This window comes from Sciurus vulgaris (assembly GCF_902686455.1).
Source record: "Sciurus vulgaris genome assembly, chromosome: 2".
NCBI lineage: Eukaryota > Metazoa > Chordata > Mammalia > Rodentia > Sciuridae > Sciurus > Sciurus vulgaris.
The window spans coordinates 186,415,539-186,443,532 of record NC_136462.1 but is presented as its reverse complement, the minus strand read 5'-3'; the positions used below and the strand labels follow the sequence as shown (position 1 = coordinate 186,443,532).

The following is a 27,994-nucleotide window of genomic DNA, read 5'->3' as shown; positions in this document are numbered from 1 at the left end:
CTTTTAAGTGGTTTGAGTACTTTGAAAAATCAACTTTATTGAGGAATAACTTACATGCAAAAATGTACCCATTTAAGTGTAAAGTTTAATTAGGTTTGACAAATATATCTCCTCTCCTGAGCTCCACCCAAATAGAATGCATGACTTTGCCTCACCCCAGATTTCCTCCTGTCTTTTCAGTATCTTCCCCTTGCCCCCCACTCTCCTGAGGCAACCACTGGTTTACTTCCTGTCACTGGGAGTGAGTTCTGCCTAGTCCAGAATTTCACATAAACAGAATCGCAGAGTGATTCATCCATGTTGTTGCAAAGGTGCTGTGATGCTCTCCCTGGAAGTTTTAATCTAAGCATTGTTACCTTTTGGTATAACACTAAAAGTTTTCTCCCCCTCCATTTCTCCTGTAGATATAAATGGTCTTCATGATGATCACTGTATCGTTTTTAAACATTTCATGTAGAATCTTACATGTGTATAGTGTAAACAGGAAAGTACGCAGGGTGTGCGTCCATCATCCAGCTTTAGCATTTATGTTGTTATTTTCTCTGGTGCTGGGGATGGAACCCAGGGTCTCACACATGCTAGACAAGGGCTCTACCACTGAGCTATACCCCAGCCCCAGGGAACCAGTAGCCACTCTGTTTCGTGCCCAACTAAACCCATCCCATGTTATTTTGACACAAATATCAACTCTATTATGTTATCCATAAATATTTATATTTATAAAAGATTGTTTTAAAAAATATATAAATAAGTACAAGGTGATTACCAAGCCTAAAAAAGTCAAGTCTTGCTATTTAGTGATTTTCAAAAGGCTTGTTTACGTGGAATATTTGGGATTGTGAGGAATAATTACTAAATCTGTGTTAAACTTCCTTACCTCCTTGTTTATTGATTTTGTCAGGGGTCTACTAATAAGCATCCAAAACTAGTTTGACCGAGATCATTTTAGGGTAGCGTTTCTTCCAAAAAGTGCTTTTCAGTTCAAAACAAGAGTGTCTCATTATGAGGGAATTTTAAGGACTGAAATATAAGTCAACTTGTTATTTTCCCAGAAGAAAATTAAACACTCCCTTCCCCATCCCATGGTGGAAATGAATATATACAGTGTGGCATTTAGGAAGTCATGTTCAAAATTACTGGATGTGGGAATGAGAGAAAGGAAGGCGCGAAGAATGGGGCTACCTGCTTTCCAGGTCAGTGCCTTTCACTGAGGTAGGAATTCCAGGCCTGACAGTAGTTTCAGAGGTGCTGAGTTCAGGTGCCCCTGCATGTCCCCTGCAGAGTTCAGTGTCTGGAGCTCAGGAGAAAGGCTAGAGATAGTCAGAGGAGCCGTCACCCTTAGGTGTGACTGGTATCAAGACCAAGTGAGATAGCAGCCATAGCCCAGATATTAGAGGTGACTCAGGAACATCTGATAGGAACAGGAATGAAACCTGGTGATATGGAGAAAGGCATTTTTAGAAGTGAGCAGTCATTTCCTTTCATGTGAAATGTCCAAAAAGACAGATTTATATAGGGATAGATTAGTGGAGGCTGGATATGGGAATGCAGATAACTATACATGGACATGAGGGATCTTAGTGGCGGGGATGGGAATTTCTACAACTGATTTATGGAAATGGATGCACCAGTCAGTAGTTACTAAAAAGTTCTTGGAAACTTGATAATGCTGAATTTTTAATATGTAAAATGTATTTCAGGAGGAATGTATAATATTAAAGGATCAGCAGCACCCAGTGCCACAAAGAACCTAAGATGCAGAACGAAGAGCCCATTTATTGGTTGGTTACTTAGTCACTGGTGATTGTGGTCAGACTGCAGGGAGGGGATTGGAGCAGACAGGACAGGATAGAAGCTAGTTGCAGTGGGTGGGGAATGCCTGACTGTAGCAGATGACTCATGGCAGGTGCTTGTTTGTGAAATGAAGGACAGAAAGGTGGTGGCTAGGAAGGGTTGTGAAGTTTCCTTTTTTGTTGTCAGCCTGAGAAAGACCTGACGGCTTTTGGCAGGGAGTCTGGACAAGACTTGCTGACCAGATGTGAAGGGGAAGAAAGAGAGGAGCAGTCTTCTCCCAGATGTACAGCACACGGAAGCCCACAGTTAATCTCAGGCCCCACAGAAGGGCCCAAGAGTTCTTCAGACTGTCCATCTGGCCTCTGCTCTTGAACATGACTGAAGTGAGATTTGCTGCACGGTTAGGCAAATGGGCATGTTTACTTCGGGCTCCTCTGTCAGGGCCCTTTACATCTGACCTCCACCTCTACCTATCTAGCCACTTCTCATTCTGTGACCAGGCCAGCTGCCACTGCCTGGGATAGCTTTCACAGTTGTCTTGAGCAATGTCTAGTTGCCCTGTGTCTGACCTCAAAAGACTTGCAAGGGCCTTTTCAAAGAGGTAGGCACTACTTCCTGCTCAAGGTCTTTGCCTGCAAGGCCCTTTGTATATGATTTCTAGTTGTTGACAACTGTTTGTCCCTAAATTAAGTCCTGCTCAAGTCCCAAATTTTAAGGTCCACTTTCTCCTCACACAGCCACCAGCCACGGTATGGGTACCATAGTTGTATACCTGAAAAGCCTGTTGGTATTCCTTATACTCTTTTTGGTCCAGCTGTCTTAACACTGCAGAATTTAGAAATACTTGACTACAGTCTCTTGTTCCAAAGCAATTGTAGCAATTTAGCCCCCCTTATTCCCTGGGGTGAATGATGCTTTCCTCACTGGCCAGTGAAATGCAGGCTGCCAAGGTTTCTCTACTGCGGGTCCAGCACCAGTTCTATCTCCTAGTCCCACAGAGAACCAACACCATCAAGAAATGATTCTCTTCTCTGAATATGCTTGCTCACGCCAGCAAGCAAGAGGGCCCAGGGCCCTTTCACCAAGTGACCAGTTCTTAGCCCTCTGGCCTTCCTCCCACCTTTGACCTGGACACCTCACCTTTCATGTTTTTAAGATATATATATATATATATATATCTATATATATATATATATTTTTTTTTAGTTGTAGGTGGACATGATACTTTTTATTTTTATGTGGTGCTGAGGATTGAACCCAGGGAGGGCCTCACATGTGCTAGGCGAGCACACAACCTTAGTCCTCACCTTTCGTTCTTAATTCCAGACTTAACCATAACCTAGGATAATGAAAGACACAAGTTGTATAGGGACTAGCATACTCAGAGCTCTTCGAAGAGTTCAGACTACTTCCTCTTTCAACCAATCAATGCAGGGAGAAATCTTCATTCCACCTGGGAAGGACTTACAGGATTTGGTGCTCAGCCTGGCTCACTACCTTTAATTATTTTCATCCTATTAGCTTAGCCACATAAACAAAACCAAAACCAGCTACCTCCTCCTCCTGGACAGTACACTTGGAAAGCACTCAAAAATCTGCCTCCCAAATACTTAGCTCTGTCTTGCTCAACAACATGACCTGTATTAGGCTTCAGATAGTTTTTGTATGCCACCTGTTTTTGTGGATTTCCTGTACTTTCCCTTACTTTATGGGACTATCTTTATTTAAGCATATGGACTTTGGATGCCTTCTGCTTCACTCCACACCCTTTAACAGTAGGACAGATGCACCCCCTTCTAGGTTAGGCCCAGCCCCATTAGCTGCTGGGGAGGAGACCCACCCTTGCTGATCTCAGCAGTTAGACCACATCTCACACTAAGTCCCAGCCAGCCTCAGAGCCCCATGTCTGGCCTGGGGTCCTCAGTAACAAAGAGGCAGACACTAAATTTCCGTTAAGTTGTAGGAATTTATTTTAAATAACCTACAGTTGATTAAAAGGGAATTCATGATAAAAATAGAAGATACTTGAGGAAAGATGTGGGAAATGGACTCTGCACACACACTAAACTAACAATGCCTCTAAAACTAATGATTATAGCAAAAAATGTCTTCACATTAAAATTCTGCTTTTTATGTTTTTTTCCCCATTTTTTACACAATTACAAAAGAAAAAATAAAAGCCCTAAAATCTTGATTATTTTTCCTTTTTGGACCAAATACTCATTTTCCTCTAAATTTACTGACCTGTGGAACATTTTATACAATAAAATCTTTCAAGTGAAAGACCTGGGTTTAAAAAGAAAGATGGATATCTTAAAGGGTACAGAGAATGCTCAGAACAAAGGATGATGGGAAAATGGTTTCAGTCACTGATTATTTCATTATCCTTAGACTCACTCACCCTTCATCCCTCCCCAACCCCAATCTACACGATCTTTAAGATCAAGAAAAAGGTTTAAATATTTTAAAATAATTAAAAAGAAATAAAAATTCACATTTAAAAAGGAACACTCAAGTCAGGAAATATTTTCCCATCATGCTTTTCTGTGAACAGGTGTCTGAACCAAAACACTGCCAATGTCAGGACTGCTTCAAGTTTAATGAAGACTGATTCCCATGACAATAGAGTGAAGACTCTAACAGGTGCGCTGGGTTTTTGTTCTACTTAATTTTAAATTCCTGAAATGGGGGAAAAGGGAGGGAGTTTAGGAATTTGTTTCTATTAAAATATAGAAGTTATTGCAAAACCCTAACTGTAAAAACGCACCAATATAATCGGACTTCGCATACAGTAGCTAAGAGAATCCAAACGCCTCAGTGAAATGGTGAATTTGCTTGGCATAATTCCAACAAATTCCCATGCACTTTCCCTCTTGAAAATAAAAACAAAATTCAAAACAAATCATACAGCTAGAATTTTGATATCTGAAATATTTTTAAATAAGTTGTCCATAGGACAACTGGCTCAGCTCTCCCTTATAATATCTCCAGGTTTATCTTTTCGCAAAGATGTTGGTTTGTTAAGACTTGCTGCCTTTCTCCCTCAGGTGCGAGGATAAGCGAGGCTCACAGTTTATCCATCTTCCTCAAACCATACTGTTCCTTTTCACAGAACCCTGCCCTTTGAGACCAGCTAAAACTCGTAGTCCTCATTGGCCATATCAATGGCCCAGGCAAACTTCTCCCGCTGGGTTTTGTTGTAAATTTTCTCAATTGGGACACCCCACTTCTTGCACCTGCAGACAAGGGAGACAAAAAGGACTTTAGTGAGGCAAGAGAGCAATAGCCCAGACCAGGGGCCTGGGCTTGGATATGCTGCCTTTCTCTCATATCTCCTTGGTGAGACTGTGCATTAATGGTGCACCAGGCATGTTCTAACGGTTTTATGTCATCAATTAATTTAATCTTGACAGTGATCTCTAACCTAGGCATTACCACAGATGTACAGAGGGAAAAAACAGGCAGAGTTAAGTGATTTTGTCCTCAAGCAGCTAATAAACGGTGGAGCTGAAATTTTGGCCCAGGAGGTTTGGCTCCAGAGCCCATCAGTATAACCAGTGTATCACACTGCCCCTCAACAACTTCCTCAGCCTCTACCACCAAAGGGTACAAAAGCTGGGTAAAGCCAGAGGATCAGGTGCCATTGCGTGATAATCACTACATGTACCCAAAAAATTCAACAACTCGAGCTTATTAAACATCTTCAAAAATAAGCCACTTTGTTTTGGATTTTATATGACACAGAGATGGGGTTGGAGGAGGCCACATATAACACAGAATTTATCTGTCTTTGTTGAAAGGTTCCCTTCTACCTCTGTGTAGGCTGCTCATATCTATATTCTCACTTTTGCTTTTGTCTTGGTCCATCTTCATTTGCAAAAATTTCTGACCAGTTCTGTTAAGGTATAAATGGACTATTTTTTCCTTCATTAAGGGGTATGGATTTGTATTCTTGTACTAAAATTACATTAAGGATAGATAGGGACTGTGCCCACATTTTAAAAACAAAACATAAACTCAAAGATAATACAACAGAATTGGCTTCTTAGGGCAAGCCAGATTTCCCCAGAGGACTAGAAGCGTGCTTAGGAATGGCGTGTGGAGGGCAACAATGATCTTAGAACCTTTCCAACTTTCTCAAGTCAAGAACCATAGGACAGGCCCAATGCCCGGCTGGGGTTGTGGCTCAGTGGTAGAGTGCTTACCTAGCATGTGTGAGGCACTGGGTTCATTCTCAGCACCATATAAGTAACTAAATAAACATCCAACAACAACAACAAAAAGGCTCAATGCTTACCAAGCCACTGTGATCCTAGGGTCCAGATAATTGAGTTTAGAGGTTCCCAAAGCAATTTGTTTATTCTCTTCTCGGTCTGTGGCCTGAACTTCCAACTTCATCAACTGTTCCTCCAGTCTCTGCACAGCCTTCTTCTTTGACTCTACTACCCTGAAAGAAAGAGTCATCAAGAACCAAGCCAGGCGTCTGGACAAGAGCATACTGCCACTTAAGAGGCAACAGAGGCAGAAAAAGGCCCACATACAGAGGCTAAGGCAGGAGGATCACAAGTTCAAAGCCAGCCTTAGCAACTTGGTGAGGGAGGCCCTGAACAACTTAGTGAGACTCTGCCTCAAAATAAAAAGTTAAAAAGGGCTGGAGATGTGGTTCAATGCCTCTGGATTCAATCTCAGTACAAACAAATCAAAACAAAACCCCCTAGAATAGCTCGGGTACCAGGGCCTTAGAGGGATGCTACGTATTTTTCTCTCAACCAACCCACACTTGGCACAATACTGGGTACATACTTCTTGGTCTTTGCATCCTTCATAACTTTGGCATCAGCCTTAGCGCTTTTCAGGTGTCTCCGGGCATCTGCTAGCTGATCCTTCTTGGCATCAATCTAGGTGGGAAAGAATAACAGCAAAGTTAGGAGCACAATGAGCCAGAGAGGAGAAAAAAGGGTTCACTGGAGAAGGTGAAATCTAAGTTCCTCCACAAGGGGGGCTATCTTTCAGTGGATTACTGAGTAAAAACACTAAACAGTGGTCTCATGAAGACACAGAGGAGATGCAGTGACTGCTGAATTCAACTGCCATTTTTTTCATTTACATTCTTCATTGACTCTAAGAAATGAAGATTCTGGAAAGGCAGTAACCTGGGAATCTGGATGCCTATCTTTCAATCAGAGACCCTTAAGGCTTTAGGAGTATGAAGGCCGAGAGGAGGGTCCAAAGGGGTCAAACGAGGCCTGTGCCAGGTTTTAGTTTTCATCTCAGAATACTGTAGGAGAGACTACTTAGGATTCTGGGGCTGAACACTTGTATCTGCTGAGCAAGAGGCCAGCATATTCCTGACGTTCTGCCAGCACTCTGAAGGAGCTGCCAGCTTCTGAAGAAAAATGATGCACTGAAGAGAATATCCAAGAAACTATGAAACGGCAATTAAAAGGTACCCAGGAAGCTGTCCCAAATCAATATAAGACATGTCTTTGTTATTCTGTTTCAGAAAGAAGTCTGAGCTAAGAAGGAAATAAGTGTCAAGCTTGGTGGAGCATGCCTGTAATCCCAGCCTACTTGGGAGGCTGAGGTAAGATCACAAGTTTGAGGCCAGCCTCAGCAACTTAGCAAAACCCTATCTCAAAATAATTACAGGCGGGCTGGGGATATAGCTCAGTTGGTAGAGTGCTTGCCTTGCAAGCATAAGGCCGTGGGTTCAATCCCCAGTACCACAAAAAAAAAAAAAAAAAAAAAAAAAAAAAATTACAGCTAGGGGGCTGGGGCTGTATCTCAGTGGTAAAGCACTTCCCTAACATGTGTGAGGCACTGGATTTGATTCTCAGCACCATATGTAAATAAATAAAATGAAGGTCTTTTTGACTAAAAAGGTCTGGGGATGTAATTCAGTGTCAGAGCCCCTGGTTCAATCTCCAGTACCCCCATGACCCCACTCAAAACCAGAGATGTGGAAACATTTTTATTTTTAGCTGTGAAGTCTTTTCCCCAAAGAAAATCTTGGGGAATCCATATCTACAAAGGAAGAGGCAGGAGAACCCTGTTTCAACCATTCTTGCTTGTTATAAGCCTTGTAACACTTCTGGAAAATGTTTCTCTTAGGGTGCTGCTTAGAGATGGCAGCAGGTGACACCATGTAGCTAGAGTTCAAACCAGTGAGCTTGTACTAGTGGTATAGGAGAAAGAGAACCTTATCCCTATGATCACCTGGCTAACCTAGGAGATCAAGAGAACCTCACAGAGTAAATACATACTTGACTAACACACATTGGGTTACTGCTCACTAAGCCTAGAATACACACACACACACACACACACACACACACACACACACACACGGCCCAAGACTGGGAACAGAGGCCACCACTGTGAGAGAAAAATTAAGTACGTTTTACTATACATGGCTTACTTCCAACATCTATGTTGTCCAAAGCCAAGAAGAAGAAACCAATTCTGTATACAAGAGCATCACAGACACCACTAGCCAGATTCTTCTTGGGCTAAAAATGCACGAAACCACAATCTTTTAACCATTTCTGAGAATGTTAAATTGGCAGGCTATGTCAAATTCTTTCAAAGAATCAAAGACTCCATTGATTCACTCAGCAAATGGGTGTATGTTTACTTTGTGGGCATATAGGAGAGGGTTTCTGGGCTTGGAGGTCTCGTCTAGCAGGCAGTGTGGGCTGCCCAAACATTGGTTCCAGAGTCAGAGCAACAAAAGGCCTCCTCATGCTTCAGGGAGGGTCTCCTGAATTAGGTAAACAGCAATTGAATATTCATACTTTTATTTCTAGTGTGGAATGATAACATGAGAAAAGTAAACAATACTAGATGACCTCTATTTAGCACAGGGGAAGCAAAGGGGAACTGTTTGGGTGGGTCGTCTGTAGGGTTCTTTGCTTGCCAACCATATGCTTCCAGTATTCAAGAGGTCTATGGATGGATATTCACTCACTGTGGCCGTGTACATTCCTTCAGGATAACCAGATGGCATCTATAGTATGAACTACAGATTGTGTGTGCCTTGGGACCCAGATGTATATCTTGAAGTAATCTCAACTGAGGAAAACACTCTGAAGCCTGAAATGTTGTCTCGTTCCAGAGCATTTAAAAGCTCTAGTAGCCCAAGTATAGAATCTCATAAACTTGGCTGGAAAAAAGTACCTGTAATTTTTGTTAATCTTTAGCTGACAATGAGTATATCTTTTCTTTTTCTTTTTTTTTTGCAGTGCTGGGGATTGAACCCAGGGCCTTGTGCTTGCAAGGCAAGCAAGCACTCTACCAACTGAGCTATATTCCCAGCCCACAATGAGTATTTCTTTAATTATGAATATGGGCAACAAACCATAGTAATATTAGTAGGACCTGTAACTATCATCAAAAGATGTTACATTTATTTTCCTATCATATTAGAATTGGTGCAATAATCTTGAAATGCCATTTACATTCATTACTACCTTAAAATTTACATTATTAGAACCACCAAGATTTTTTATTGGTTTCCTTTGTAAGCCCTGTGTGTCTGCCATATAGTGAATTATCTGCACTTTCACTGTGGGTTAGGAAATTAGGATGGATTAGTTACACAGCCACAGCTAAGAAATACTCATCACAGGCCAGGTGCAGTGGCACATGCCTCTATGCCTGTCATGCCAGTGGCTGAGTGAAACAGGAGGACGGTAAGTTTGAGGTCAGCCTAGGCAACTTGGTGAGACCCTGTATCAAAATAAGGAGGGAAGGCACTGAATTGTTTGTACATTTACACACCAGTGTTTCTTCAGAGCACAACTGTGGCATATAGTCAATATTCAGCAGATGTCTGATGATGAACTACATTATGATTCATGTAGAGTATGTAAATAAATACTTGTACCAAGATTAGGAGAACTCAAATATAATTATTTCATCATCTTTTTATTTTTTGAGATGGGGTCTTGCTACATTACCCAGGCTGGGCTCAAACTTGCTATCCTCCAGCCTCTGCTTCTGGAGTAGCTGGGATTATAGGCATGTGCTACAGTACTTAATTTGAAACAATCTAAGGTGAAAAGAGCTGTTTTTCTTTTTTATTCTTGTGGTGCTGGGGATTAAACCTAGAGTCTCACACAGGCTAAGGCAAACCTTCTATCACTAAACTACACCCCAGCCCTAGAGCTATATTTCTGGGCCACAGTGACAAAGCTTTGTATCTATTTTCTCATGTACAGTAGCAAAGGCCCATCAAAGTAAGCCTTCAAAATAGGTAGTGGTCAATATAGAACTTCGGTCCACAGCACAAAGACTTCCTGAACTATTAGGATTACCCTGATAATCCTAACTACTATCATACCATCTCCATTTATTTATTCTTAGTATGAATAGACCACTGGCCTACAGATATTCTGGCTCAAAAGGTTGGATTACAAAAGCCTCCTCTTTTCAGTTATCTGTCCACAATAGACAAGTTTCCCTTCATTTTGCTACCCCACCATCCAGACCCAAGATACCTTAGACTGCAAGTTCATCATAGACTTCTCAAATGTTTTTGGTGGTGCCCTCTGATGGTTACAAAGAATCGCAACAGCTCGATTGGCACGATTATAGGAAAGAATCTTTGCTGGAATATTTTCATCCGCTATAAAAAAATAGATGATAAGAGTTAGTTTTTATGCCAGCAGTGGATATACAAAGTATCTTCCTCAGTGCTTTATGTCCATGATTTTGCTGGTCCTTATCTCACTCAAATGATCAAGTTTCTCCCAAGGCACAAGGTCAAAATTCGAGAGTTAATGGTTATAAGAAAATGACAATAGGAAATGTCTATGTAAGACTACCCTGGATGAATTCCCATCACAAGAGGAATTTGGGGTCTCAGTCTTTTTCTTCTTCTTCTTTTTTTAAGTTGTTGATGGACCTTTATTTTATTTATATGTGGTGCTGAGGATTAAACCCAGTACCTCACACATGCTAGGTGTTTTACCACTGAGCTACAGCCCGAGCCCCGCCCCTGCCCCTTTTTTAAAGGGTCTCATTATGTTGACCAGGCTGGCCCTCAACTCCTAAGCTCAGGTAATCATCCTGCCTCAGCCTTCTAAGTAGCTGGGACTACAGGTATGCCAACACACCTGGTTTGTTTCTGTAATATAGTGAATTCTGCACCTCTCTTTTTGTCCAAGGAGTCAGGCCACAGACTCTTCTGATGCCTCATTCCTGCCTCCTACCTACAGGCCTAAGGGATCCTAAAGAAATGTAGAACTGGGAGAAGATGAGATAAAGGAATCTTAAGTTTCACATTAAGCCACAAGGCAGTATCTTGTTTAAAAAGGAAGACTAAATGTCCTTCAAAGAAATATTTTACTTTACTGTGTGGTATTCTTTATCCCACCCTAAAATATTGACCCTCAACATACCCATCTCTGACTTTTCTGGCTCATATTCTAAGATCATTTGACATGTTTACAAAGAATACTGAAAATTTAATAGTGACTGGTCCCCCACTGGGAGGGTGGGGAGCCCATGGATCTTGGATCTTCTGTAGCTAGTTTTTAAAATATTACTTAAGGGGTGAAGGTGCGGAGAGTGACAGGAACCTTTGGGAAAGGATTTGCTCCTACATTTTTCTGGTAATCATGACAACTTTACTCTCTCCAAGTTAACAGAACATCACAGCATTATGTCTTCCTTCACCCTGTAAGCTTTTAAATAAAATATATACAAAACATAAAACCCCAGCATTTTCTGAGCAAAAGGAAAGGTCCTGTCAGCATTCCATGAAATTAACCTAGATGCTGGGGTAGGAGTAGGAGAAACAGCACTGATTCTATTCATACAACTAAACTTTAGTGCCTTAAAAAAAAAAAAAAAAAAAAAAGGCTGTAGCCCTTGAATGGAGGCCTGGAGGGAAAAAGTTTCCAGTCACAATGGTGAGGAGAAAAAGTGGAACTGATCTAGGATTTAGCTAATAAGCAAGGACATTGGTACCATCAGCAGGATGTGGCCCTGTGTGGTCAAGCAACACTTACGGGCTGTGAGTTCTTTGAGCTGTTGCTGTAGTGTGATGGAGGCATTGTAAGTACGAAACACCTTGGCTGTCAAGCCCTCCATGAGATCCTGAAGGTGTTTGTTTAGAATACCAGTCTGGAGAAGACAAGGCAAGAAGAGAGCGGACATTGGAACTGAGGTAAAAGCCACACCACCCTATCCCTTCTGGCAAGCCCTAGGAGTCATTTATGCCAGTGCAGTTGTAGACTTGTCAAGTTTACTGCCTTCAAGTGGAAAGTTAGTTAAGAGAGGGAAAATCATTTCAGCCTACAGGATTGCATGATGCCTCCTTATGAAGTACTTTGAACTTAAGCAAGCCAATAAAGCAAATTTGTCCTTCCCTTATTAAGATTTTCTCTGGCAAGATTTTAGGGGCAAATCTTGGGTTTCCAGAAGTTGCTGGGCATCCAGCTAACGTAAGTCTCTTGTAGTAAACAGAAAAGAACAAAAGGCAGGGCTCATCTACCCGCACCTCAGCACTTTGGCAGCTGTTGTGCAGTAGAGGTGTCTGCTTCTGGCCACAGATTCACTGTCTGCCCTGAAGGAGGAAGAGGACTCATGGGAAAGGACTGGCTGAAGGAAGAACCTGAACCACCCTGCTAGCAGCCCTCTGCCTGAGGAGCGTGTAAGGCCCTCTTAGGACTCCCTTCAGCCCAGGGCACTTTGTCCACTCACATTTAGTCTATCGAAAAGATCATCCTCAGGCTGCTTGTTCTCCATAAATAGTTGTAAGTTCTTAAAAACCTAAAAGAAATAAGTGAAGTCTAATTATTATTCATTTAAAAAAATATTTACTTTAGAGCTAATTTCAAACTTAAAAAAACAAGGACACCCATATACTCTACCCGGATTTGCTGTGTGTTTATGTATGTATATACATGATCTGTTCTGAGCCTCTTGTGGGTATTTAACACAGCCCTTTAGGCCCTAAATATTCCAGTGTGTATTTCCAAAGAACAGAACAGAAGTACTCCCTTGTGTTGACACAATATTATTAGTTGCATAAATTTACATCGATACATACTATTATCTAATGGGTTAGGCTACTGGGGTCTTACAGGTCTTTTGTTCAAGCCCAATACATTGAGAATGATTAGGCTGGGAATACAGAGCTGCACCTCTGCTCTGCAGTGATGGGCTCAAGAGCTCTGGAGACTAAAAAGTTAATTAACTCTTACTTATTTGGGGTGTGGATGAGTAAAGATGCAAGGTGACAGATGTGTAACATGACTAAAGGATTTTGTGATGTGGTTAAATCATTAAACAGCATGGCTGGGTTTAATCTTACATTGAGTTTGTTGTGAGAACCAACTCTACAGAAGGCTGTGTTGAACACTGCTTTAAAAAAAAAAAAAAAAAAAAAAAAAAGAAGCCCTCTTATTCCCAGGAAGATGGCAGGTTGGGGGACAGGAAATATACAGCACACCAAGTAGTACCTTTCCCCTCTCTTCAGATCATTTTTGCTATTGCCCAGCAAAGTGCAGAGCATATGAAAAGTCCTCAATAAATGCTTACTGAATGAACAAATGAATTGAAAAAACATGGCAGGAAACACACGCCACATTAACTTACTCGTTTCTCAACTGGGACCTTGTTATAATATCTGATTGAGTCCTTCCCAAGGAAGTCAAACTCTACCACATATTCTTGACCATCCAATTCTGGGTGCAGATTGATGTGCTCCACACGAAGTGAACAGCAACCCACAGTGTCTGCCGTTTCTCCTTCCTCCTTCTCATTGCCTGCTCTTAGAGCAAGCTGCCCAGGGAAGACAGATAAGAAAAAGATGAGTATGAATGAAAAGATGTGAACCTTGTAGCATCTCTAGGAAACCCAAAACAAAAATAAAAGTCTCCCAGTTCTCCCTGGGGACACAGCATCAGTCTGCAGAGTCTGGAAACTCTGGATTCTGCAGTATTACTATTTTTTCTATGAAAGCCACAGGGACACTAAACATAAAGATCCAAGCTTCTCTTTTTCCATTATTAGAAATAGAGATGGAGAAAAAAAAGAAAAAAGAAATTTAAAAACAAGGCAACACGAGGATAACATTTCTACTCTGGGCAATCAGACTCAAAACATTAGTGTCTTAATTTTGCGACAATTCAGAATTTTGTGCTGAAATATAGGCAGTGCAAAATCTGGTTCTTTTTCTCAAGTTTTAAAAGTTGCACTGGTTTGTGCAACTTTTGATTCAGTTACACAAATATATTTCAATGTGTTGGGTTGTGATCTAAATTTTTTTATTGTGGGTCATGGTTAAGAGGAGTTTGAAAACGTCACAGTATTCCCAGCATGTTCTGATTCATGCAAATCCTGTTAGGCAGACCATACTCAGATGGACTGTGGATGCCTGACTCCAAGTCTGGAGTAAGTCCTACTGGGCCACTTGATGCAAGCAGGATGGTGGGTGTCAGGGTGTCACTGCTACTACACCCCACTCCCCAGAACTTGGCATAGGTTTTGGCAGAGCAATGGTCAATGGTGACAGGCAGCTTTTCCCACCTTGTCAATAAAGTATAGTGCTACAGCTCTCTGCCGGACTTTCATCTCTTTGGACTTCCAGTCTTCCCGATACTGGTTTCGGATCTTATCCACACATTTCTTCAGCCGCCGAGCAGTCTCGTATTTCTGCCAGTCTTTCTCACCCTGTAGAGACCCAACCCCAAATGTGGTTTGATTAGCAAATGAGGAGTAAGACAGACTTTGAATATCCAAGTTCACAGCTCTGAACCAAAGAACAGGACCTTGAGCTTAAGCAAGGTTGAAAAAGCACAGAGTGAAGAAGAGAAAGAAAGTCTGAGGCATTTAACCAGGTAAGAACACATGCTTGACCCATTTTCACTGTCAACCACAACTGGCTCTTGTGTAACTGCTAAGAAAGCTTTTGGGTTTTTCCTCTGTAAAATGCTCATATGCTTGGGAAAAGACCACATGCCATGACCCCAAACTGGATTCTGTCAACCCAAAGAGTATAAACATTCCTCTTTCTTCATCAGTATCACAGCTTTACTGCTAAATCTGTGACCCAATAGCAGTTTTTTATTGCCACGGAATTCCATTAAATTTAAGACAACCATTCAGTTTGACGGAGCTATCAAAGCTGCAGAACCAAAAACTGCAACATGTAATCACCAAGGTACAAAATGTCTTCCAGGAACATGTATAATCATTCACCATTTTCTAACTTTTGCAGTTAAAGTATTCTTGATTAGACTGAAGGAAACAATGTTTCTGGAAGACTTATTTTTTGCAGTTAAAATTTTTGGTGTAATGTTTAAAATTGGATTCTAAACTCAATGAAGGATGATTAAAACATGAAAAAAAACTAAACAATAGAGAAGAGCAATTTCTGCTGCCATGATGAATATAAATAGACTCATAACCAAGGACCAATAATATTATTGTGTGAGAAGGATAAGGAAGGGGAAAGAAATCAAAGAAATCCCAGAGAAGCAGGGAGTATCAAGACACAAAACTGACTACATGACATGAACACAGGGAAGGAAGGAGCTTAAGAACCTAATAATTCTGCTCTTACTTCTCTAACCTCACCAACAAAGGAAAGGGGTAGTGACTTCTACCCACTATGACTGGTTCCCATCTTTGCCGCGAACATACAGTACTTGAGAAACTAAGAGTTGTGGTCAAGGAAACCAGCCTCTGTACATGCAGGAGCATGGGATACAGAGCAAGAAATGACCACAACTTTTAGATCCTATGTTCAGAAATTAAAGCTTCTGTAGGTGGGCTAAGGAGTCAGCATTCTCTCATGATCATGTGTGTGTACTATTTGTGTGGACATATTTGGCTGAACAAAAAGGTTCAGTTGTGGGTGGGTGATTTAGAAAAACCCAACAAGTCAGTCAGTCACACAAGATACCAGTAGACCAACTCTCCTGAACAAGGATCCAAGATTCTCTCAGATAAGGACACTGGGATGGGGGTGGGAGCAGAAGTCATCTTGTCTAGCAGGAGAGGGCTAGCCTCTAAGAAGTATGCTTTGTCCCTGTTGCCTTCAGATCACACTGTTTCTAATAACAAGACTAAAAAAAAAAAAAAGCCTAAATGTCTCCTAACAAGTGAATAGGTAAGTTTTTATATACTAGAACACCATGTAGTAAATAAAATGGATAAATTAAAAGTTAATGTGAAGACAATATGATATCAAAACCAAAGCCGAGTAGACAAGATGTACAGTGATCCTAATAACGAACCTAATTTAAACTTAAAACTTATAAAATACTGTGTGATCACATAAATGCTTTAAAAATACAAAAAAAAAAAAAAAAAAAAAAACCATGAGAATGAAAATGAGTCCATCATAACGGCAATCTACAAAGAAGGTAGGGAATGGTACAAGGGGCTTCAGCTATGCTTATCAGAATGTTTTATGCTATGACATAATCAAATATAAGACAATGTTAAGAGCTGATAAAGCTAAACGAGTGTGATGGCACACACCTATAATCTTGGCAATTCTGGAGGCTGAGGTAGGAGGGTTGCCAGTTAAAGGCCAGCCCAGGCAACTTACCAGGACCTTGCCTATAAATGAATGAATGAATGAATGAATGAATGAATGAATGAATGAATGAATGCTTGGTGGTGCCCCTGGGTTCAATCTCTGGTACTGTAAACATATATACATACATACATAAAAATTTGTAAAAGGTTGGATAAAGCTAGATGGTGCCAGGCACATAAGCATTTACTATATTATTCCCTATTCTTATATATTTCAACTATTTCATTTAAGGTAAAACCCCTAAAATGCTTATACTGTTCTGTGCTTGCATTGCTTCTCTGGGTGGCAATGAGAAGTTAAAAACCATTCAAACTCCAATCTCGGCAGACTAACGTTCTCTTGAGTGGAAGACAACCTAAGAAAGGACTAAGAGCAAGCTTAAGAAGTTGACCCCCCCTTACCCTGCCAAGAACACCACTCTTCTAGGCCTATAATGACTCTTCTTGGAATCCCATTCCCAGATGATCAGAGTTGGGCATTCTATTCTGGGTACAGGGTTCTAGACAGGGCCTATTTCTGGGTGATTTCAAGGTTTACTACCATAATCATAACCAAGAAATTGCATAAATGCTTACTGTGTGGAGGAGTCATTTGGATAATGTCTGGAATAAGACTGGCTGGCTTTCTGCTTTTGAGGTGTTCCTCCTGGCCCACCTAACAAGGCTCTCTATCTTCAGAAAGGGTGTTATAATCAACCCTAATCCTCACTTCTAGTAGTATATAGCTAACACATATTTGGAATCTGTTCATCCTCTCTTCATCCCCACTGCCATCTTCTGTCTAGGTCATTATGATTTCTTGCATGGAATGTAACAGTCTCCTGCTGGAATCCCAACTTCCTGTATGTATCCAATCCAGTCTCCACAAAGCAGCAATCAGTCAGAATGACAAGTTAGTTATGTTAGAAGTTTCCAAAATACAAGTCTGATATTATTATTACTGCTGGACTTTTAAAACAGGTCAGTGGCATACATTTGGACTGAGATGATAATATTAAAAAAATTTAAAAGAGGATTAGAAAATCTGAAGAGAGAGAACCTGCTTCCCTCTATAGCCTACTCTCATGCTTTTCTATTTTTGGGGAAAGGAAGGGGTACCGGGGATTGAACCCAGGGGTGCTTAACCACTGAGCCACATCTCCAGCCCCACCCCCCCTTTCCCCTTTTTATCTTTTGAGATAGGATCTCACTTAGTTGCTTAGGCTGGCTTTGTACTTGCGATCCTCCTGCCTTAGCCTCCAGAGCTGCTGGGATTACAGGTGTGCACCACTGTGCTTGGCTTCATGCTTCTTTCTTACACTGTGTAAAGCATGTATACCAAGCCTTCTTTCTGACCTCAAAACTACCAAGCTGTTTCTCCCCTCAAGGATTTCAAAAGGATAGTTTCTCTGATGGAACACCCATTACTGTATTTGTTCCAGGGATAAAATCCTATTCATCCCATAAATCTTACCTTAAATGTTAACTCCTTAGAAAGGAGGTCATTCTTCCCTGAATCCCAGAGGCCAGATGAAGTCTCTGGTACTCTCTCCAATGATACTTCTGTTCTGCAGCATTTCTAACAATCTATATTGGTGTAATAATATGCCCATGCTATAAAATCTTGCTTAAGCTAGGCTATCTATATTCAAGACACTCCTCCATTCAAAGTCCTTCAATAGTCCTTCACCGAGAGGAGAGAAAATGTTCTTCTCAACATGTCATTTAAGGGTGGCTATAATCTGGCATTGGGATGTCACAAGAAAGTCAAAGATGATGGAAGATCTAAGTTAGACTCTAAGAAGAATGAAGTCAAAGAGTTACCAGATCGGATGAAGTTATCGGACCTTGGACAAGCTTTTTGGCTCCCACAGACTAAATTTACTCTAAGGGAGGCATAAGTATGTCTATGATACTGTTATAGATGTTAAGAGACTCAAATGTCAACCTAAGTGTAAATGCTTTTTAATAACAACACAATATCCATTATTTTGATAATCACATTCTGTGCCTACCCTTCTCTGTTCATTCAACTCTTGTTGTTTGGAAGCTCTCTGAAGACCTAGTGTTAGCCTATTTCCTTTATAAAGTTGTTCTTGATCTCTAAACGCTGATAATTAACTGTTTTCTATTTATCTAAAGCTCTTACTTTTTTATCTTTCTTCCAACACCGTTGAATTTTTACCAGAATAGCCCATTGGCCTACAAATTCTTTGAGGGCTAAAAGCATTGTTTATCCACTTTTGTAGCCCTAGAGGTTTGTGTTATTTCAGAAGAAATAATATTTCTTTAAATGACTTGTTTAGGCATTCTCTGTAATTCTGCTTATTCTAAACTAGGTTAAGTAATTTTTCAAATGATTGGGAGAAAATATAGTGATGAGTATTTTTCACTAGAAAAGTGGTTGAAATATAGAACACAAGGGAATAAGCTAGTAAATGTTCAGTTTAGAGGATGATGACTTATTAGCCTTTTGATGTGGCTTTCACATCTTAAACAGATGTTAAATCCCTATAAACCAACATTAAGATTTTTAGTCTCGGTCTTCTAAATGAAAAAGTCACAGTCTATGGAGAACTAATTTCCTGATTGCTTTCAGGTTGCTGTTCACATTTTCATGTATGTCAGCAGAGCCAGGTATATGGCTAGCTGGCTAACAAGATTCTAAGACAGTTTCTCCTTTGAGTAACTATCAATAAAAACCAAAACACAGTATATAACATAGTTTATGGTGTGCTTTTACAGGCATCATCCCATCTGGTCCTGGGGGAACTTACCCAGGTAAGAACTTAGGAAGCTAGAAAAGGTATATAAGACTTTATACTACCACTTTGTTCATTGAATTCTGTCCACCAGACAGTAAAGAGGATTATGAGGGTAGGGACTACATCTGTCCTGTTTAGTCAATGTTTAATTCCTTGTACTATGCATATGCTATGCTTGGCACACATTGGGATTTCAATAAATATTTGTGCATTCATAAACGAATAAGAATTATTCACACAATGTGTGAATTACAATGGGATATTTTAGGAAGATTACTAGAGAATGTTAACCATAAAAGTACTTGTCTTTTTTTAGTGGAAAGGTTTGTTGTCTACTCATCTAGATGGAGAGAACAGTCAACAAAGACAGATTATTAAGAAATGTAAATGAAAACGATACTGAGATTTCATTTCATCTCAACCAACCAGAATGGCAATTATCTCAAGAATACAAGTAACAGTAAATGTTGGCAAGGATGTAGGCAAAAGGGTAAACTCACTCGTATATTCTTGCATATTAGTGAACAACTCTGGAAAGCAGTATGGAGATTCCTCAAAAAAACTAGGAATGGAACCACCATTTTACCCAGTTAGACCACTCCTCAGTACATATTCAAAAGAGTTAAACTCAACATTCTACAGTAACGCAGTCACATCAATGTTTATAGTAGCACAATTCATAATAGCTAAGCTATGGAACCAACCTAGATGTTCATCAACAGATGAATGGATAAGGAGTGTGTGTGTGTGTGTGTGTGTGTGTACACACACACACACACACACACACACACACACAATGGAATACTACTTAGCTATAAAGAATGACTTTATGACATCTGCCAATAATTGGATGGATCTGGAAACTATCATGCTAAGTGAAATAAGCAAATCCCAGAACACCAAAGTTCAAGTGTTTTCTCTGATAGTGGATGCTAATCCACAATAAGTAGAGGATGGGGGAATAGAAGTTCTGTGGATTAGATGAAAGGGAATAAAGGGAAGCGATGGGGAATAGGAATAGGAAAGACAATGGAATGAATGTGACATAACCTTCCTATGTACACATATGAATACACCACAGTGAATCTCACCATCATGTACATCCACAAGACTGGGATTCTAAACAGAGTAAGATATATTCTGTGCTTGTATATCAAAATGGATTCTGTCATAACTTAAAAAAAAAAATTAAAAAAAAGATTATTAACCCCACTAAGGGGATCAGTCCTTAGTCAGTCACTTACCTTGATTCGTGAACTGGGATTTAGCATGATGTATTTAATGGAACCTTGGATATTCTCTGTCCAAGAGACCAGCCAAGTAACTTTGTTATCATGCCGGACCTCTTTCCACTTATGTCCTGGAGGAGGAGAAGGAACCTTGGCATCTCTGTGGAAATAACAAAGCAAGAAAGCAGGGAAATGAGAAGTGAGAAACAATTTCACCTTACATATCTAATGGGCATGTACTTCCAAATTTTCTCCTCGTAAGTCAACCTAAAATACACTCTAGAGAATATTGAATATATTGGCAATAAAGGAAACCCTCCACCTCATTTCTGGCCCAGAATTTAACTGTTGTACTTACTTGCTACAGTTGATGATTATGTCCTCAGGCATGATCCTTCTTTTCAGCATGCCTGTCTTGGGGTGGTTGCCACGGCCCCGGAAGAGCCCAGGAGGCTCTATCTTGAAGTTGGCAATCCTCTCTCTATGGTTATCCATAATACAGAAGCCATATTCTTTCAGTAATTTTTCATTTTCCTCTTTGATTTTCTGGAATACAGAAAAGATGTACTCAAAATGGATTCAAATTGCTGTTTTCTGCTCACCTATTTTTATCTCTTATGGTAGAACAGGTCATGGTAAAGTCTACCTAAGAAGTAAAATAAAGGAAAAACATCTGGTGGATTTTTCATACAGATAATAAAATCCTCCCCCCAAAATCTACTTAGAACAAATAACCACAAATACAGATTCAAAACAGATTTCTCAGCACTGGGGATACAGTTCAGTGCTGGAGAGCTGTCAAACAGGCATGCTCCAGGTCCTGGGTGTGATTCCCAGCCCTGGTGCAGGGCGGGGGTGAGGGGGGAAAGAATCTGACTACACAAAAAAATCTGATTCTGTCTTAATATATGTTTATAAATGTTATCTGGGTATTTTTAAAATGTAACTTTTAAAAGTGCTTCACAAAAGCCAAAGCCATTGGTTGAAAGTATTTCATAAAGGTTTTTTTTTTTTTTTTTTAATTTAAAAACAGAATGGATTTAAGCAAATTATAGTCATACAAAGAAATATTAAGGAGGCACTAAAAAGTAACCTGGATGGATGGTCATAATATAGTAAGCTCAAAACAAGGGAGATCATAAAATGGTAAATTTCATCCAAAAACAAAAAACAAACTTTGAAAAATACACATTACACAGGATAACATGTGTAATGAATAGTATCTTTGGAAATAAAATTGTTAAGAGCAATTAATACAAGATAAATTGTAGTTCATTTGTAAATAAAATAATTTCCTGATGATTAAAAATTTTCTTTATGTTAAACAGATTTATCTAGAGAAATACTACCTAACAAACACAATAAAAATAAAATGTAAAATTCACTTAAACTATATACCAGTTATTCCAAATATCAATACTGTCATCATTTAACAGTAAGTTTAAAAATAGTATGAATCTAGGATTCTGGACAATCTAATTACCCCTATTATAAATAAACAATAAAACAAATGGCTATTTATACTCACTTCTGAAAACAAAGTGTATATTTTCAAACACACTAAATTTACATTTAAGTACAATTTAATTCATTAATTATATAACACCAGAGCTGGGTAGAGCACCTGCTATATACATGAGGCCCTGGGTTTGATCCCCAGCACTATAAAAGAAAAAAAAAATAATACAATGTCAAAGAACAATTAGAAGACAAATATTCATCCTGACAATATAAAAATAAAATTGCTTAGCAGTAATTATGTTAGCATGTATATTCTAAAACAAATAGCATATTTTGTCACTTTCCAAATTAGGTAATTCTTGGGACAAATAGGTTAAGACAAGAATGTTTGCAATGCTGGGGAGAGAAAAGCAGTTTTCCAAAGTAACATCAAAGGCTGGGAGTATAGTTCAGTCACAGCGTGCATGTGTGGTACGCATAGGACCTTCGGTTGATCCCTTTTTCTTTTTCTGAAGCACACGATTAGGTAGTAGCTGATGGAGTTGCTTTCTTTTTACATGCATTGCAGCAATTTTCATATCCACCTCAAACCTCTTGCTGTTTACTGCTTGTCTATAAACTGTATCTGTGAAAGACTGAATGTCATAGGTAAGATCAACACTGAGATTTTCAGAGTTTTCTGTTTTTTTAAACACTAACCCAATCACCCACATTGTGTGAAATTCTTCCTTGTCAGGATTTTCATTGGGTGCTGGAAATGACTGGGGATTCACATGAGCCAGTGTAATAAATTCATTCTTCTCCAAACTTCCAACCAAGATTCAAATATTTGATTCCACCAAGCCCACCCATTCTAGGCGCTGTTTTTCCGTTGGTACACTTGCTAGAAGAATAATATAATGCTTGTACTTTTGAAAGAAGTTTGGAGCTTCAAAAAGTTTGGACCATTCTGCCTTACTCAGCAAAATTTCATCAGTGATAGCAAGACCTTGTTTAAACTCCTCAACCATGACCATCCGTGTTGAAACGGACACATTGTACATGGAGTTCTGCTGTGGGTATGCTGGTGTAATTATAGGCATAAGATGGTACCTATCACTGGAGTTTACCCTTGGGTCCCATACAGGCAAATTAAGATTGCATTCTTCAGGCTGTTTCAATAGCACTGGATTTGGCCATTCCCATTTAGAAAATACAAGAAAAATTTATGCACAAGAGTTGATGCTATTCCATTTGGATAAAGCTGGCAAGTTCTTGCTACTAGCATAGCCCAGGAAACACCACTAAGGAAACCTAATATATTGGAATAGATGTTGTGGCGTTTGGCCCAGAGTTTGATAGCTCTCAGAGTTAACCTGAAGTTGTCAATGTTTGATACTGGATGTAAAATTTCATCCGTTACCCTACAACCATTAAGACTTCTTATGCATCTTGTATCTAAATTTTTAAGCAGACTGTCATCTCGTAGGTCCAAATCTTCTGGAATAGTCTGCAGTGCTAATCTTACAAACAAAATATCAATCTCTATCCCATCAAAACTGAGTTTGATAACTGGTACAAATGCCTCTTCAACAGCTCTTAAATCTTTAACAACTTCTTGTAATTTCAATTTATCATAAAACGAGGTGAAGAAGTTACTTCGATCAACGTCTTGGTGCAACACAAAATGCATCAGTATCAGCACCTTTTGTACGTACTCCTAATCTGTAAGATCCAAATGTAGAAATTTTTCCTCCAACATTTTCAATTACAGATTGTGGAAGATTCTTACTGTCACTGATTTCTCGTATCCACTCTTTCACCAAGTTATTTAATTTTCCCAGAATTAAAATCCCGCGCTGCAGCTCCTCTTCCTCTTCAAAAACCCCAAAGGGCTTCAGAGTCTCAATTAGTTTCTGTGTAAGTATGCAGTCAGTCTCCTTGGGGGCTGCTAAGCTGATAGGAGAAGGAATGCCACGGTGCTTCTGTGGCGGCTGTGTTTGTTGTGATCCCTGTGTTGTAACTGGAAGCAGTATCATCTCCTGCGCTGGCACCGCCCAGTCACTGCCCCCCACCCCCCAAACGCTGCCGCCCTGGGCATGATCCACTGAGGGGGGAGGGCGGGGGGGGGGCTGCCTCAGCCCTGGGTCCAACCCCACTCCCGCACCCGCAGCTTTAAGCACTTCTCCTCCTTCCCCTTCGTCCTAATATGGTGCCCGCTCATAAGAGTTTTTAAGCCCAGACAAACCTATTCATGGATTCTTTCTTAGGTATATGAGTATATATACTTTATACTTTCTTTTGTTAATGTATATTTTTAGATGTTGACAGGACTGTATTTTTATCCATTTATTTTTATGTGGTGCTGAGAATCAAACCCAGTGCCTCATACATGGCTAGGCAAGTGCTCTACCACTAAGCCACAACCCCAGCTCCTACTTTATAGTTTGTGATACTTGCTCCTCCTGTGGGAAGGGGGATTTCCAACCTCCTTATCTTCTGTCAACTGTTCACCATCTTATAAATAGTAATTTAATAACCAAGTTCTGCTGCCTTGTGGGAAACAGAATTTGCTGGTTGTATATTTGGCAAGGGCTAAGAAAGTAATGTTTATAAAAATTTTCTATATGTGAATCACCAGTTCAAGAACAAAGCTCCAAAGTCATCTTTAAGTTAAAACAAACCAAACTAAGACCGAAAATAAATGTAAATTGAATGACCTAAATTATACAAACATTGTCAGGTCCTTTAAAATCTGAAACTACAGGGCTTGAAGTACAAAGAATCCCTTAATATCCTTAACTTAATAAAAGTCTAGCCTGAATTCCTACAGATTAGGTGTTAACAACTTTTTCTAAAAAATAGTTTAGGTTTGAGGGCTACATAGTCTCTGTTGCAACTACTAATCTCTGCTATTGAATAAAAGCAACCACAGAGAATATGTAAATAAATAGAAGTGTCTGTGTTTCAATTAAACTTTTTTACAAAAATAGGCAGCCTGTAGAAGAAAACATATGTGCTAGATACTAGAAAGATCCTTCATCAATGAGCATGGCCAAGAGTAGAAGTGGATGAGTATGACCAGATTCCAGAGAAAAACAGATCAAAGAATAGGGAGGTACACGGTTGATATTATTTGCTCTGTCTTAAATCCTTAACATCTAGTAGCCACTATGGGACAGGTTTTCCCATCCTTAAATACTGTTTTTAAGGGCAATGAAACAACACCAGGTTTCTTATACTGAGCTAATGAACAAAATTCTTATTCACAATTTTTACTCTAAGTAAAACCCTTAGGAAAATTTTACTAGTTCAGAATCAATCTTTAGCATAGAAGAGTGAGAAATACTAAAGTCAATGATATGTCCCAAAGAACTAAGAAGAAATTAATTAATCACTACCCCAAAATTCTCTAGAAGTTTAATAAATCCTGTAATACCAATTTCTCTTCCTTGCTCATCTGTTTCCGAGCTTCCGACTGAGCTTTGAAATACTGGCTCATATGGGTAAAATCACATTTGCTTAGATTGGTGATTGTATTCTTCTCTTCATTAGTCATTTCCTAGTCAAAAGAAAGGGGGGAGATAAAAGATTACTCTTATGTGGTTTCTTGGGCTCTTGGCAAATTGCCACAAATCTCAGGCATATGAATTAAACTTTGAGACATGGATATACAGCAATTATTTTAGTGATGGGAGAAACAGTTCCATACTCATTCTCTCTTAGAGACGTTACCCGTGCTCTACTCACTCACTGAATCTGATTTTCAGAGCTAGTTCAGAGACAAACTTTAGTTCTGCCTTAGTCACAAACTGAGAATAATGAAGAGTTTTTAAAACCGCCTAGAGAGATATATGTGGTTTTAAGAGCAGAAAGTAGGTTAAGCAAAATGAGCAAGAATCAAGACATAACGGGATGTCAGATTACCATCTCTCTGCAACAGCAGAGGGAAGTCCTATCGAGTCAAACTTTCCTTTGTTCAACTGGAGTGAGGTTTTCCTGTTTGGCTTAATCTGATTAAACCCCCTCCTGTAGTCATATGACAGCTGAGAGGGAAAAAATGTAAGATTTCTTATTGGATAGAAATCACCCATAATACATTAAGTAAACAGACAAAAAAGTATACAACTTTTAATACAAGAAGATTCATAAAACTGAGATTTTACATCAGGGAATTTTTTAAAATTATAATTTATACTACAAGTATTTGACTTAACATTTTTGAAAGCTACTAGGATATAATACATGGGCTACAGTACCTTTCTCCAGTCTTTAAAGAAATTTTTTCTAAATATTTCCTTAGTAGTATATTCATGGTCGAGCATTTTTGCAAAGAATGTAGCTACTTCTTCTGCTTTGGGGCTCAGCTTCATGACTTTACCTAAAAGAAAAAGTGGTTCCAAGAACTAAGGTATAATATTGATATTCCAAGTTTAAATACTGAGTGCTAGAGACTTCTTTAATAACCAGTTTACCATCCCATGAAACACAAAGGTCTGGCAACAGTTACAACAAGAACAAAGACAACATACTGATTTACATCTACTTGTTTAAATTCTCCTCCTCTTTTGCAGATATTTACCTGGCTCATTCTCTGGAGACTATGCCAGTTAACTGTTCCCAGGTGCCTGCTCAGGACAGGGATGACCTGGGGAAGGCCCAGTCACTCTTCCTTTTCCTTTCAGCAAGCAGGGTCCTTTACACCTCTTCAATGGTTTTTAAAAATCAAATCCTCAGAGGGACTCCTGCCACTGCTAAGCTAAGCAGCCTCTGTTCAAGAAGGGGAGGAAGGGATAGGGCAAGGAGCGGAAGAAAGGAATTGCAGGGAAAAGAAATAGGCATCTTTCTTCTTCAAAGTTAGGTGGGTGGAATATGAATTAAAAAATATATATATGTATATATATGTATCCATAGCAGGCAAGCCCAGATTTCCCATAAATCTAAAGACCTTCTTGGAGAACATTGCTACTCAAGGTATGTGGTACAAAGACCAAAAAATCATCAGCATCATGAGGAAGTTTGTCAGAAATATATAAGTCTGGGCCCCCAACCCAAGACCTACTGAATTGGAAACTGCATTTGAATGAGAATCATATTCATAAGAGTTTGCAATGCACTGCACTGGTACTATGAGGCTGCCTTTTACAAAAACCAGGATTCATCCATAGCAAAAAGTGATGGTTAGGGGTTCCTCGTAGCATGCAGTGTTTATATAAAAGTTGCTCTAAAGAAGCCCTGATGTTTCACAAAGCTGCTTACAGGTAAAGAAAATGTGGATAGAGCCCAGGCGTTTTGCATATCTTAATTAGATAAAAAGCAATAAAAGAGTTTAATCTACTTTTCAGAGTACTTTGAATAGTTTTCTTAAAGTCAGTTTCTATTTTTTCCTTGAATATCCAACTTTATGAACCAGTATATGCTATAATAATAGCATCTGACTATATTTTAAATAAGGTTAAATAAAATTCTACTGCCTCACTAATACACAGGTATTAACAATTCAACTAAAGAAGTTCACATTTAATATAGAAACCTAAAAATTACCCAGAAATCCATTCATTGTAAAACTCAGAAGGCATCTCAACTCATGGTTGAAAAGTACCATTCCCCCTTATGGAAATGTGGGGAATTGTAGCACAAAATTCAAATTCAAGGTAGAAAGAATCTGTTTGGCCATAATTTAAAAGACCCGTTGAGGTGGCGCACCTTCCCCCTCTCAATCCCCTCAAGCTTCTCCTTTGGAAGGAAGATCTGGAGAGGATAAGCTAGATTTAGAGACTTCCAGCTCTTCATTGAACTCCCCTATTCAGGCCTGAACCAGAGGTAACAGCAGAACTGATATGCTTCCAATGTAAATGAAGATATAAGCCAAAAGAATAAAATAAATGGTAATAAAAATATGAGTTATTCTCTGATATGCTTGGTATATACCAAATATTAATAGTACTCTGGGGGAAAAAAGGACACAGACAGATACTCAGGGTTATCTTACTGAATTCTGTCCCAATAGAGGAAGCAATTGTGACTTGTCTTGTTTCAAATAAGTTGTCAAAAGATGAATTAACAACTCCCTGCTGCAGGGTAGTGGGAGGATGACTTGAAAAATCCCTGGCAATGGTAACAATTTGTGGAAAAGGCTGAGCTCCAAGAAAAGGAAATTGCTGAGTCAGAGTTGAAAACTGAAGGTCCTTTGCAGAGGCAGCAATTCCCTGCTTCAGCCAGCTAATGCCC

The 27,994-nt window shown here is 39.5% G+C and overlaps 1 protein-coding gene and 1 pseudogene across 3 annotated transcripts in view; both read right to left on the bottom strand.

Moving 5' to 3' along the window:
- Positions 1-17: 17 nt before the first annotated feature.
- The window catches only part of TOP1 (DNA topoisomerase I), an 83,248-nt gene continuing 55,271 nt past the window's right edge, over positions 18-27,994 (bottom strand). Inside the window, exons 1-13 of one of the 2 annotated variants that reach the window (XM_079126913.1) lie at positions 26,346-26,637; positions 26,023-26,144; positions 25,203-25,325; positions 20,682-20,869; positions 20,339-20,483; positions 14,332-14,475; positions 13,399-13,584; positions 12,502-12,570; positions 11,808-11,922; positions 10,293-10,420; positions 6,598-6,692; positions 6,092-6,241; positions 18-5,030 (exon numbers count right to left, since the gene is read on the bottom strand). In XM_079126913.1, coding sequence (XP_078983039.1) covers positions 4,928-5,030; positions 6,092-6,241; positions 6,598-6,692; positions 10,293-10,420; positions 11,808-11,922; positions 12,502-12,570; positions 13,399-13,584; positions 14,332-14,475; positions 20,339-20,483; positions 20,682-20,869; positions 25,203-25,325; positions 26,023-26,136 — 1,560 coding nt within the window. In that variant the 5' untranslated portion in view covers positions 26,137-26,144; positions 26,346-26,637 and the 3' untranslated portion in view covers positions 18-4,927. Of the gene's footprint in view, positions 5,031-6,091; positions 6,242-6,597; positions 6,693-10,292; positions 10,421-11,807; positions 11,923-12,501; positions 12,571-13,398; positions 13,585-14,331; positions 14,476-20,338; positions 20,484-20,681; positions 20,870-25,202; positions 25,326-26,022; positions 26,145-26,345; positions 26,638-27,994 lie in introns of those variants that run through there. The other variant, XM_079126912.1, reaches the window with a different exon arrangement.
- LOC306653858 (poly(A) polymerase alpha-like) lies at positions 20,879-23,865 on the bottom strand (annotated as a pseudogene). Its single transcript has one exon. The product of its transcript is annotated as a poly(A) polymerase alpha-like (transcript).